At 42.5% G+C, this 13436-nt stretch overlaps 1 protein-coding gene across 1 annotated transcript in view; it reads left to right on the top strand.

Annotated features, from left to right (window-relative positions):
- The window catches only part of FBN2 (fibrillin 2), a 969744-nt gene that overhangs the window by 578971 nt on the left and 377337 nt on the right, over window positions 1–13436 (top strand). The window contains exons 13-14 of the mRNA XM_085632710.1: window positions 4838–4963; window positions 12105–12227. Of these exons, the coding sequence (XP_085488836.1) occupies window positions 4838–4963; window positions 12105–12227 (249 nt within the window). The remainder of the gene's footprint in view (window positions 1–4837; window positions 4964–12104; window positions 12228–13436) is intronic.

Raw genomic sequence — 13436 nt, 5'->3', positions numbered from 1 at the left:
ACACCCAGTCAACAGATCTGGGTTTGATCCATCACCGTTCTTTAGCCCACTCTGCCACCCCAGTTCAGACATGGCCATATGCAAATCAGTCTGACCCTGTGCCTCATGGGAACAGTCCAGCCCGAACTGCTAAGCCATGCCTTCCCTGGACCAGAAACAAGCTTCCTAGGACCGGTTTCTGGCATTTCAGCCATCTTCAGCCAGGCTTGCTTGAATCCAGTGGCAAAGTGTGCAAGGGACTCACGTCTGAGCATACCCTGCCAACTTATGGCGAACAAAACGGTACAAAAGGGGGTGGTGATGGACGGAGCATCAGAACCATTCAAACACTCACACCCAGTCAACAGATCAGGGTTTGATCCATCACCGTTCTTTAGCCCACTCTGCCACCCCAGTTCAGACATGGCCATATGCAAATCGGTCTGACCCTGTGCCTCATGGGAACAGTCCAGCCCGAACTGCCGAGCCATGCCTTCCCTGGACCGGAAACAAGCTTCCTAGGACCGGTTTCTGGCATTTCAGCCATCTTCAGCCAGGCTTGCTTGAATTCAGTGGCAAAGTGAGCAAGGGACTCACGTCTGAGCATACCCTGCCAACTTATGGCGAACAAAGCGGTACAAAAGGGGGTGGTGATGGACGGAGCATCAGAACCAATCAGACACTCACACCCAGTCAACAGATCTGGGTTTGATCCATCACCGTTCTTTAGCCCACTCTGCCACCCCAGTTCAGACATGGCCATATGCAAATCAGTCTGACCCTGTGCCTCATGGGAACAGTCCAGCCCGAACTGCCAAGCAATGCCTTCCCTGGACCGGAAACAAGCTTCCTAGGACCGGTTTCTGGCATTTCAGCCGTCTTCAGCCAGGCTTGCTTGAATCCAGTGGCAAAGTGAGCAAGGGACTCACGTCTGAGCATACCCTGCCAACTTATGGCGAACAAAGCGGTACAAAAGGGGGTGGTGATGGACGGAGCATCAGAACCAATCAAATACTCACACCAGATGTGATGTGTTAATCTAAAAAAAGACTTTAAGAAGCACTACCAGGAAAAGGGTTGTCACTGTCCCCACCTGTTGGTTGCCAGGTGTACATGTTTTTATGGGCCAGAAGTTGTGTGCTTCCACAAAAAAAAGTGTATACCCTCCATGCAGCTGTGATCTTTTTGTCAATTTAACCATCTGCCTGTACTTGAACTGTTAGGGCCACACACATAACATTGTAATGCTAGTAGATTGCTTCAAATAATGAAATAATTCAGTGTGTTTGTTTTTCACTGTCAGCAGCACAGATGGGATGGCACTCATTAACTTTAGACTTCAGAGTGGAGAGTCAAGGGCTACACTAATCTACATGGGTATTTAGATCTGGCTTGAGAGTGAAACTGTTGTTTTACCTTATGTGATCAACAAAAAAGTGCTTCAAGAGTTCTGCTGAGAGAGGGGCACAGGTTGGTTCCCCTGAGAACTGGATATGCTCGGGTCGAATGTGTGTGCTTCCACTAAAAGGACTACTTGTATTGCACCTTTTGGCTTGTGGCAAAGTTTATACTCGATACAGCAAGACTGTTTTTGTTTTGTTGGCAAGCCGATGATCATGGCTATAGGGCTGATCTGTTTATTATGAAATTTTGTGATAAAAGCACTAGGCCTCACATATTTATTGTGAAAAGCATTTAGTATAGTAAAGTCGATTGGCATTTAAGTGTAGATTTTGATTTTACTATATTAAAGCCTACAAATAGGTATTTTGTTATGTGGAATCACACAGATTACAGTTGTGGGGAATGGTTTTGCGGGTGAACTGTGGCTTTTGAAGAATATCTCTGTGAGAATCCTTGTTAGGTCGTCTTAGTAGAGACATTATTTTGCTTAGCCAATTGTAATTTTGTATACCTTTCTCATTTTTTAACCCTCTGTCTCATGGTTTCCTTGTGGAAAAGCTGGTGTTCAAATCTGTAGGTCTGAGTTGGTTATGGTGGCAACGTAATGCCTGTTTAAGGCACTGCAAGCATTATTGCCAAAGGTCTGCTCTGCTGGCTGGTTATGAAACATTGTGACAAAGACAGTTTGTCTAGCTTATTAACTGGTTTGCAAGCTGTGTTTTTCTACATATTTATAATTTTAGAACTCTATGTGTGATTATTACCAGTTTATGTGCACTTGAATAGGCCGGTGTTGGGTAGAGTGTAAAGGCAATGTTAAAGGGTAAAGGATGCATTGGGAAATTTCACACCAGATGTATTTTGTCATATGGAATTCAACAGATTAGCGTAGTTGGCAAGGGCTATGGTGTTGGTGATCCCCTGAACAAACTGTGAGGATAGAAGATATGCACTACATTAATCCTTATTAGGTTCTCTTTGGAAAGATAGCATTTGGTTTGCCATCTGTCATTTTGTATACATTTGTAGTTTTTATAACTGTATGCCTGATGGATGCTGTGTGGAAAGTTTACACTCAGTACAATGGGCTTGAGTTAGCTATGGTGACAAGCCAATGATAAAGGCTATACGCTGATTGTTTATTATGACACGTTATGATAAAGGCAGTAGGCCTAGCCTATTGATTGCGAAAAGCATATGGTAAAGTTAATTTGGCATTTAAGGGTGTATTGTTATCACTCTGAATCAAAGCCTACTGACATTTGTATTGTGACATGGAACCTCATAGTTGACCCTAGCTAGCAAGGATGGTGGGTTGGTTACCCCTTTTGACAATCCAGGAGTAGAGTGTGAGAATCCTTGTTAAGCTCTGTTTAGGAGAGATAGTCTTTTGTTTTGCCATGTGTACTTTGGAATACATTTGTAATTTTATGACTGTATTCCTTGGGTTGCCTTGTGTGAAACCTTGATCTCAGCACAGTAGGCCTCAGTTGTTTATGGTGGCAAGCCAATTTTAACAGCTATATGCTAGATTGGTGTGCAGGAACTGCAATTTCTGGACCGTTCAGTCAGTAAGCCTGGCTTATTTATTGTGTAAAGAATATGGTGATGCCAATAAGCCTCTAACAGTGGATTATTATCACATTATGTTACAAGCCACAGAAAGGTATTTGCTTACATGTAATCTCATTGATGACCAGAGTTGCCAAGGGTTTTGGTGTTGGTCACCCACTCTGACAAGCCCTTGGAGAATACTTTCCCTGTGACGTTTCCTGATAGACCCTACTGAGAGGGGCCGTATGCTGCTTTGCCAACTGTAATTTTGTAACTATTTGTAATTTAGCAAATAAGTGACTGATAGTAGCCAGCTTCTGCACGCTTCAGTAGGCCTGGGTTGTATGCAGTGTCAACCCAGTATTAAAGGCTAGAAGCCTTATAGGTTAACTGGGAAAAGTTATATCAGATGCTGAAGATGTGATCTGTTTAAATGAAAAGTTATGACAAAGGTAGTAGGCCTTACTGACTGTGAAAAGCCTGTGTTAAAGGCAATAGGCCTTTAAGGGTGGATTGCTATTACACTGTGCTAAAGCCTGTAGGCAGGTATTTTGTTACATACAATCTGACAGATTACTGTAGTAGGCAAGTATTTTGGTGTTGGTGGCCTAATCAAACTATGGGGAGAGATGATTTGCACCATGGTAATTCATATTAGGCTATACTAGAATGGAATTTATATTGTTTTGACAACTCTGTTTTGTACATACTTATTATTTTATTACTGTATACCTGATGGTTGCCTTGTGGGAAGGCTTATGAACCAATACAGTCTGAGGTGGTCATGGTGGCATGCCAGTAATGAAGGTTATTTGCCCGATTGTTTATAATGCAAAGTTTTGATAAAGGAAGTAGATCTGATATTAATTTAATTTAATTAATTTTAAAAGCATATGTTAGAGTCAATAGGCATCTAAGGGTAGATTGTTATTACTCTGTATTAATGCATACAGATTTGTATTTTGCGACACAGAATCTCACAAATTACCATAGTGGGCAAGGGTTTAATGCTGGTGACCCCCTGTGACAAACCATGGGTATAGAAGATTTGTCAGAATCCTTGGTAGGTCCTCTTAGGAGGGATAGTGTTCTCCTTTGCCAACTTGCATTTTTTTTTTATAGTTGGTCATTTCATGACTGCATTGTTGATTTTTGCCTTGTAGAAAAGTTTACACTAAGTACAGGAGGCCTAAGGGGGTTGTGGTAATATGCCAATGATCAAACACACAAAAGGTGATGAGAGGAATGCTTGCAATTTGTCTAACCACTGGCAATCACTCAGTAGCATTCCAACCCATTGTTCTTTGCCCAACCTGCCACCTCAGTTTGGACCTAGCCATATGCAAGTGACTGTTGACCCTGTTCTATTAGGAACAGTCCAGCCAGAACTGCCAAGCCAGGTCCTACCTGAACCAGAATGCAAGCAACCCAAGACCAGTTTTGCCCTGATTAGGGCTCATCAGTTGGGTATTACTTGGTGTCAGTGGCACAGACAGCAAGGGACCCTCTTCCCCCTCATGCATTGAAAGGCACTCCAAACTAACAAAAGCAACCCATAGGAAAATACAAGTACAAAACACGATGGACCAAATTTAAAAAAACGTTTTCATCCATTGATGTATATCCACAAAACAACCTCTGTGCGTTGACTATCCTTGAATATTTAAGTGCAGCCACCTTGAAGCTGTTAAAGATACTGAGAGTTACCAAAAACCTCCAGTGTTTCTATTCAGCCAAAGGAATGATTTGCTATATTTAATTACATAAAGGGGTGTACACTTGTATATGTAAAATAAAACAGTAGTGTAGAAGCTTCACCAAAACAGAATTGTTTGTTTATGTTGGTGTGTTGAGTTGTACATGGCATGCCTTGTAACAAAGTGTCCTGCTTCTCTCTTAGATATTGATGAGTGTATTCAGAATGGAATTCTTTGCAAACATGGCCGCTGTGTCAACACAGAAGGCAGTTTCCAGTGTATCTGTAATGCAGGTTTTGAACTAACTACTGATGGAAAAAATTGCATTGGTAAGAAAAATATAAAACATTTTATAATATTATTTCAAAGGAAATATAAGCAAGATGTAGATAATCAAAAATGAAATAATATTTTAATGTGAAGAAAGGTAAAGACAAAGAGACCATTGCATAAGAAATCTACATGCCAATCGTTAAGTATTCATAAATTATTATTTCGTTTCAGGATGACAGATAATTGATGCAGTTATTGTTTGTTCTCATTAGTAGTAATAACATCAAAGGTCGTAATATGTCAAAATATGCTGTTTTTACACGCAATTGCAACTAAAATATATTTCGTATGTTTTCTTTATAACAGCCAGCATAGGAAATGAAAGGTAAAGTATATATGTTTTCAATTCCATGTTAATAGTTTCAATACGTTCTTCCTTCTTGAGCTTTCCTGAGACGGAATCAGACCTAAGTGCATCCGAGAACCAGGGCCGGACTGGGAACCACAACCGGCCCTGGCAAAGTGCTTGGCCGGCCCCCTCGGGAGCCGCCGACCTCTGTGCGAGGGCCGGTTTTCGTCCGATTTTGTTACAGGGCCGATTTTGCAGCTATGCTGCAAGAACGGCCCTGTAACAAAAACGGCCCCCAGTGGCCCAAAAGTTACAAAATGACTTCCACTGTGTGCAGAGCCACTACATTTTCACATTGATAAAATAACTAAAACAGGTTTTTTTTCTGAATTGTGTTCAAACTTATTTACCTCCACTGTCATGATGTATAACCATCAGTCACGCTAGAGAGCAGAAATATTTATAAAGATATGGAGCATTTCTGAACTCTCCTTGCCCTGGCGCACTGTGCGCTGCGTAGTGCCAATGCTGGCACCCTAGCACAGTAGTGCCTGAGTTGTTGGCAGGACTGTTTTTTAGCAGGAAGGAACCCCTTCCTGCACAAAAATAATCCTTAGAAGCGTTTTCCTCTTTCTATGTGTGCTGCAGCACACATGGAAAGAGATAATAACTAGGAGAAATAAAGATCTTTCTCCTCGTTACCCCTCATAGAGGAAGGCATACCATGTTGATACATTCACAGGTTCACTAGCTTTAGTAAGTCTGGGACTGTGCCAAAATCCATAGGTGGATGCACAGGAATGCCATGCTCACATATGGAATGCATCCCAAGGTGAAATGTATTGTAACGCAGCGCAAGCAGCTGCGTTGCATTATAGTTCTATACAAAGCCACGCAGGGCAGTATAAATCGCCCCTTGCTTGGCTTTGTAAATTTGACTGAAGCCTTTGCATTGTTCTTGCATCACCTTGTGCAACACAAAGACAATGCAAGTGCTTCATATATCTGGTCTTACATGTTTTTCTGCACATTCAGGGCTTTTGATTGGCACCCATCCCCCACATTATTATATAATTGCGTGTAGAAGATATGATGGCAAAAGGCCAGCGAGTCCTCCGCTATAGCGGTGGAGCGCCCCAGCAGCTGCAAAAATTGAAAAATTAAATGCTAATAAAACAGGTTTATTATCATTTTATTTTTCTCTCCCGGACGAGTCTTGGGGGCGGGGACATTGGGGTGGGTAGGGGGGGCAATGACGGAGGGAGAGTCGTGGGCACTGTGATCAGTGCGACAGTTTGGCCGGCCGTCTTGGGCTGGTCAAAGCGTCATGTGCACTGAAGCTCTCTCAGGCCACACTGCATTGCTCGGTTGGAGACAACAGTCACAGGCTCCCAGTCTCCCTGAGAGCGCAAATCGAGGGTGCTCAGGCCAATCCTGACGCTGCTCTCATGAATGAGGGCAACTGCAGGAGATACTGGGAGTCTGTGCTAGCAAGGAGGGCAAGGAGAAGAGCGGCGGTGCCGCAGGACGGGTAGGTAAGGGATTTGTATTTTGTCTGTAGTCATTAGTCTCCCCCTTACTTCCCTCCCCTGCACCCCCGCCACTCAACGGGGACACCAGCCGCTACTGTGTGCTTGAATCACGGTTATGTCACAAAGTGTGTTGAGCGCCTGTTTAGGAGACTCTGTGTGACTAGTGAGGCCTAGCAGAAGTAGTGTGATTACTCTTCAGGACAACTCCAGGGCTGCGCTGAGCACTTCCCTCTGGTACACTTGTGAAGGACTCAAGACACACGCACCAAGACCTTCACAGCCCATCTCTCACTGAGTCCACTGGGTATTCCTTCTGTATAACGCCCTGATGCAGGTAAAATAGTTCCGCCGGATAAAGCGTCTGCTCCAGAGATTTGTCTAACATTCAGCAGTTCTCAGGCTTTTTCGCGGAAGGGTTGATCAAACGTTCGCCCTTGCAAGTTGTTTCAAATTATTGTTGTTTAGTTGGGTAACAATAACACCTGTTACCTATAGCGCCTTACAACACACACGACAATAGTAAGCACTACACAAGCACTGTGTTATTATACAGAGGGCCAACAATGCGGCAGTGTTTGCTTTGGAGTGTTGTAACTGAGATATTTTTCATCAGCATGTGAACAGGGTACCAATTCAACAACAACAGATTGAAGGGGATTACATTTTCTCATCCCGGCTCAACTGAAAACTTTTGTGAGTCTAGGTGAATCACCTGCTCTGGCAGGCTGTCTACCAAGTAATGTGCTTCTACTGAAGCCAAATCTCTTGGACAATATATAAAAAAGTATATTTGTAACATCTCCACTCTCTATGATTGGGAGGCTAGGTCACTGTGGATGAAAGGGAATTAAACAGATTTTGGGGAGAGGTGTGGTGCAGCGGCTAGAACGGCTGACTCTGGAGTGTGGTGCTCACAGTTCGATCACCAGTAGCAGCTCAGCTCAGCATCATGTTACTCTAGGCAATAGCTCAATTAATCTCCCAGATGGCCCCCAGCGCCTTGAGACCCTTAGTTAGTGTATTGTGTGCTTCCTAAAACATGGTTATTCTCCATACAGTCTGTCTGTTCTACATGTATAGTCACTGCATCATCTCTAAAATCAAACATAGAGTGCTCACAACACTATAAACTTCTGTAATCTAATTAGTCTTGATTTCCTCTTTAGTTCAGCATGCACCTTATGCCTCACTTTCCTCAGTAATCCAGGTTGTGCTATTTCCCGTGTTCTCATCAATCTTGTCTATACTCCCTTCTTTCCCACATCGTGAGCCATCGTCCATTCCACATTGTTCCATAGGCTCCTCTGTCACCTGTTTTGCAGTTTAACCCATTTCACTTTCTTCTGTCCCATGACTTGTCCCACTACCTAATCCGTATTGTGTCTCAGTCCTCTCTCTCATCCACTGTGTAAATTGGTTCCCTCACATTTATTTATTCAGTCCTCTCTCTCATCCACTGTGTAAATTGGTTCCCTCCCATTTATTTATTCAATCCTCTCTCTCATCCACTATGTAATTTGGTTCCCTCCCATTTATTTTATATCTGGCTCTCTTTTCTCGTCTGTCTTTGGCCTCCTCATTTCTCTTGATCCTTGTTATGGTGCCTTACTCCATGTTTTTATCCACCTTAGCTCTGATTAACCTCTGTCTTCCGTCCTTGCCCTTACTACCCTCTCTCACCCCATATTTAGTCTATTGACTAATCTCTCTCTTTTATTCTGTGCTTCACCCTATATCTGGCCTACCATATACATTTTTCTTCTTAATCACCACTATGTGCTGTGATTTACTTTTTCATCAATCTTGTTCTTCGCGCCTCTCTCTCATGCCCCTTTTTCCTAGCTACACTCCCTCATCTGTCATATGCCCCTGCAAGTCTCTTACCCAGTCTGTGTTCCTATCCCCTCACTCTTCTTTAAGCTTCAGTCTCCACTCATGCATCTTGAATACCTCCACCCTCCCACTGAGCTTATGCCTTACTCCCTTCTTTCATTACAAAATATGCCTAGCTTCTCACTCTCGTCTCACCTCAATCACTATCTCCCTTAGTTTGAGCCTACCTCTATCTGTCATTCTTTTTTAACCACATTTTGTCATGTAGCTTGTGCGTCACTCCCTCCTCTCATTTGACAGGTGCCCCTATCTCTGCTCTGTCACTTTGGTACCCGCTCTCATCTTTCTTGTGTTTAAACCCTTTTCTCATCTGTCTTCTCCTCCATTTCCTATTTCAGATGATATGAGTTTTAGCTTGTCTCAGTTGTCTTCAGCCCTGTCCAATCCTCTCATCCATAAGGTGTCTCCTGGCACTCCCTTATTTATTATGTACCTCTCTCTCCTCATGAACCTACTTGAATCTACAACCACACCCACTTTACTCCTCCATGTTATGCCCGGATGCCTCTCTCTTTGTCTTATACCTTGCATCTATCCCCCTTTCCTTTTTTTGCCTTGACCTCCTGGGTCCTGGTGCCGTATCTCCATAGTGGTGTGCAGGATAGGAGCACCCAGCCTCTCCCTACAACAAAGAGAAATGGGGTATGTTTATAAGGTATGTTATGCAATCAAAGGTTAGTCACTTGATGTAAGGCATTCCTTACTTTGTGTTTATATTATCATGGTCCACCATCAAGCCTTTTGCCCTACAGTACTGGTCACCCAGTCCAATATTTTTAAAAGAAAATCACTGATCTGTACATCTGAATATTGATGAGGGCTCTCTTGCCTTCTACCCTGTTGTAATTTTCACTGTTGGGTGAGGCAATCCTACCAGTGAAACTGGCAGACGGATTTAGCGACCTCCTGGCACTCTTCAAAAAATATTATTGAAAGCAGTTTTATCTGGTGTGACATTGGTAAATCTAAGGGTTGTAAATGCTCTGTTTTCAGAGAGTGATACTTTATGAACCCTTAGATCGTCTAGTAAGGAAACGGAAAAGAAAACAAGCCTGGGGTTATTTGTGAGCGATAACTTCAGAGCACTCCGGAAGGCTATGACAATCAGCCATCATGGATTAGACCCAACGACGATACTTAGATCCAGCCACAGGATGTTCAGTGCAACCTCTTTGAGCAAGCCAGTTCACACTACCGGTGCTTTTGACCTGCCCTTCCAGGAGGCCATGACACCCTAGAACACAACATTCCTCAGCGTGGGATAACAAGGTAGTGGAAAGGTAAAAGAAGTATGAGGACTGACTTACACACCTGTTACAAATCTCATCTGATCCACCTCCAACTTCTGGTACAAACTAGCAAGGGAACACCTCCATCAAAGCTGGAAAATGGAGACAGCTCCCACAAATGTATCCACACTAATGAAAGGCAGGTCTGGGTAGACAGCAAGGGGGCCACATAGATATACAACAGTGGCAGAGATGTACACGCCTCCTGTGGCACCCTGTCCGGCCTTAACACAATTTAAAACAGACTCTCTTGATGTAATGTAGCTCAATGGGCTTTGTGCTCACATCCAAAGTAGTGAACCTTATACAGTGACTTAGAGTTAATGTGAGCCTATGATTGTTTGTAGTGGTGTTCTTTTCAGTGTGATTTGGTATTCTGGTCATTTAGGAGCATCAATGTAGAAAGCCTGAACCTAAAGTGTGGACGGGAATATGCCTTGACATGAGATTATTTTTTGAGAGGTTTTGGTCTGCCTGGTACTGCTTGCGGTGGTGGGTACCAACACTACAGCGCAGTAGTAATAAACTCAAACCAATAGAGAAACCCAGGGGCAAAATCAATATACAATCTTTAAGAATTAGGCATTCGTACAGTTTTTGATAGAAAAGGGTGAATTGCTCAGCTATCGATAGAGGATGGGTATTTATTTATAGTCAACATGAGATCAGCATATCTAATAAGTTGGTAACCTGAGATGAGGACTCTCATTATATTGCACTGACATCTGAGGTACCATCCTCCAAAACCACCCTTTTTGAAGGAGAATGCAGTATACTGCGGCTTCAATTGCTAGTTCATTGTGAAATTCCAACACCCTGCCTCCACAGATGTCTGAATTATGAGTATCAAAACTACCACCTGGATAAAGGGTCTAAGGGAAAAAAAAATTAAAGACCTGCCCAAATTCTAATCCCCATAACAAGACTGTATACACACAACAGAATAGGAGGTCTAATGGTCGACAGCACAAGAATAAAGAAAGGGAAAAATAGTGTGTGAAATATCAAACCCATACATAGTCAGAGCAGAGCACGGAAAACCATCAAACCGACTCAACCAAGGAGACCAATATTGAGTCACCTCTCACGATCAGTTTATATCATATGGTCTCCACCTAGAGCCGAGGTATGCCTCTTGATCATAGAGACTTCCTCGTTAGTGCAAGGCTCTATTGCTCACTTGGGTTGATAAAGAGAAGTCCAGATGGCACGTGACAGACTGTGACCACCAGACAAAGGAAGTGCAGTGCAAAAGAAAAATGTGGATTTTAAAAGGAGATTGTGTGAAGAGTACGATATAATTCACTCATTCCGCACATCTCGCACACTCAACAGTGACTAGTTAGCATTGCTTGGTATATTTTCTGTTCACACACCTTTTAAATCGAGATGTGCGGAATGAGTGAATTATATCGTACTCTTCACACAATCTCCTTTTAAAATTCACATTTTTCTTTTGCACTGCACTTCCTTTGTCTGGTGGTCACAGTCTGTCACGTGCCATCTGGACTTCTCTTTATCAACCCAAGTGAGCAATAGAGCCTTGCACTAACGAGGAAGTCTCTATGATCAAGAGGCATACCTCGGCTCTAGGTGGAGACCATATGATATAAACTGATCGTGAGAGGTGACTTTCCTCTCAATATTGGTCTCCTTGGTTGAGTCGGTTTGATGGTTTTCCGTGCTCTGCTCTGACTATGTATGGGTTTGATATTTCACACACTATTTTTCCCTTTCTTTATTCTTGTGCTGTCGACCATTAGACCCCCTATTCTGTTGTGTGTATACTGAATTATGAGTATGTCAGATTTTTCCAACAGTCAGTTTAGCTTTTCCACCTGATAAATATCAGCAAAGCAAACAGAACTTGTTTAGTCAGCACCAAAATCTGAATATGTATGCTCCAATTTAAGGACAACACTCATTATTGCCATTATTGATCACACCTGATACATAATGAACCCGCAAGGGATCGTTGTTTACTGTATGCGATAAATAGCAAAGTATATATGAAGAGCTCATAATTGATGAATAAGAATCTTTAACCTGAAGCTATTTTTTGTGCTCTGTCTCTAACTGTTAAAGAATATCGATCTGTAATAATGAACCGTGGCGTATACTCTTGCTTCTCCAGATCATGATGAATGTGCTACTACCAACATGTGCCTCAATGGAATGTGCATAAATGAAGATGGCAGCTTCAAGTGCATCTGCAAACCAGGGTTTTTACTTGCACCAAATGGACGTTACTGTACTGGTATGTATCATTGTCTGTGTATCACTGTCCCTACTAAGAAGGATGTCTGCAAAAGGTAGATGGAAGGGGCAGAATATTGATGGCCCATCACAGAAACAGTGGTGTATCTGTACGCTCAAATATTAATGGACGTTTGAAAGCAAAATGTGTACATTCTAGATATGGACTGGTGTATGACTCTAAACGAATAGTATACAAGTGTATTGGTTGCCCAAAGATAGATAGATAGATAGATAGACAGACAGACAGACAGACAGACAGACAGACAGACAGACAGACAGATAGATAGATAGATAGATAGATAGATAGATAGATAGATAGATAGATAGATAGATAGATAGATAGATAGATAGATAGATAGATAGATAGATAGATAGATAGATAGATAGATAGATAGATAGATAGATCGATCTTTATTGTCTGATACATTACAATCCTTACAATCGAGGTCCCCGACGCCTGGGACACAATACACAGTTAAATGGGGAATTAAAAAGATAAGAGCTGTTATAAGGAACATAAAAAATTGGCGAATTAGAATCGACATTCTAAAAAGTTATTGAAAAATGGAGAACCCTTTCCACTTCAGTCTAAGAGGCTCCTCTTTGTCCCCCCTCAGCAGCTCATTCTCTGTCCAAATTATGGTAGAATTGGATGAGATGCTTTCCTAAACCTGGAGAGTAAGCCCTGGTATAAAAGAACAATTCAGAACGTATCCATTGGCAAGCGCATGTGATTGGGGTGCCCCCCACCCCTTTGTACCACACTGTATAAAGTGCATATAACTAAAGTGCTTTGAGGTGCAAATTTATCTCAAATGAAGCTGCCGCTGGTATGGGAATTTGTGGAGAGCCAAAAAAAGGCTTTCAGATGGCATTTTCATCTCGATTGGGGCCGTCGCGAAGATGGGTTTTTGTAGAGAGTCATACTTTCTCAATCTTCATTCACAGCAGAGGCCCACAGCAGGAGGAGCTATTACCTGCAATGCCGTGCACCATGCAGGATGCTAAGAATATATACTGTACAGAGCGATTGAGCATCGAATTTTAACAGCATTGAATAGGTTTAAGGACCTGGAAGGAGGTGGATAGTGCAACTGCAAATTTCATAAATTTCACAAATCGGGCTTCTAGCTGCTCAGATTCCCCTCTCAGATAGGCTTCTACAGCGTCTTAGCAGGTCCTGACATTTAAAGTGTGCCATACTGGT

This window comes from Triturus cristatus, chromosome 2_1 (assembly GCF_964204655.1).
Source record: "Triturus cristatus chromosome 2_1, aTriCri1.1, whole genome shotgun sequence".
In the NCBI taxonomy this organism is placed as follows: domain Eukaryota; kingdom Metazoa; phylum Chordata; class Amphibia; order Caudata; family Salamandridae; genus Triturus; species Triturus cristatus.
This window is presented reverse-complemented; position numbering and strand designations above follow the sequence as displayed.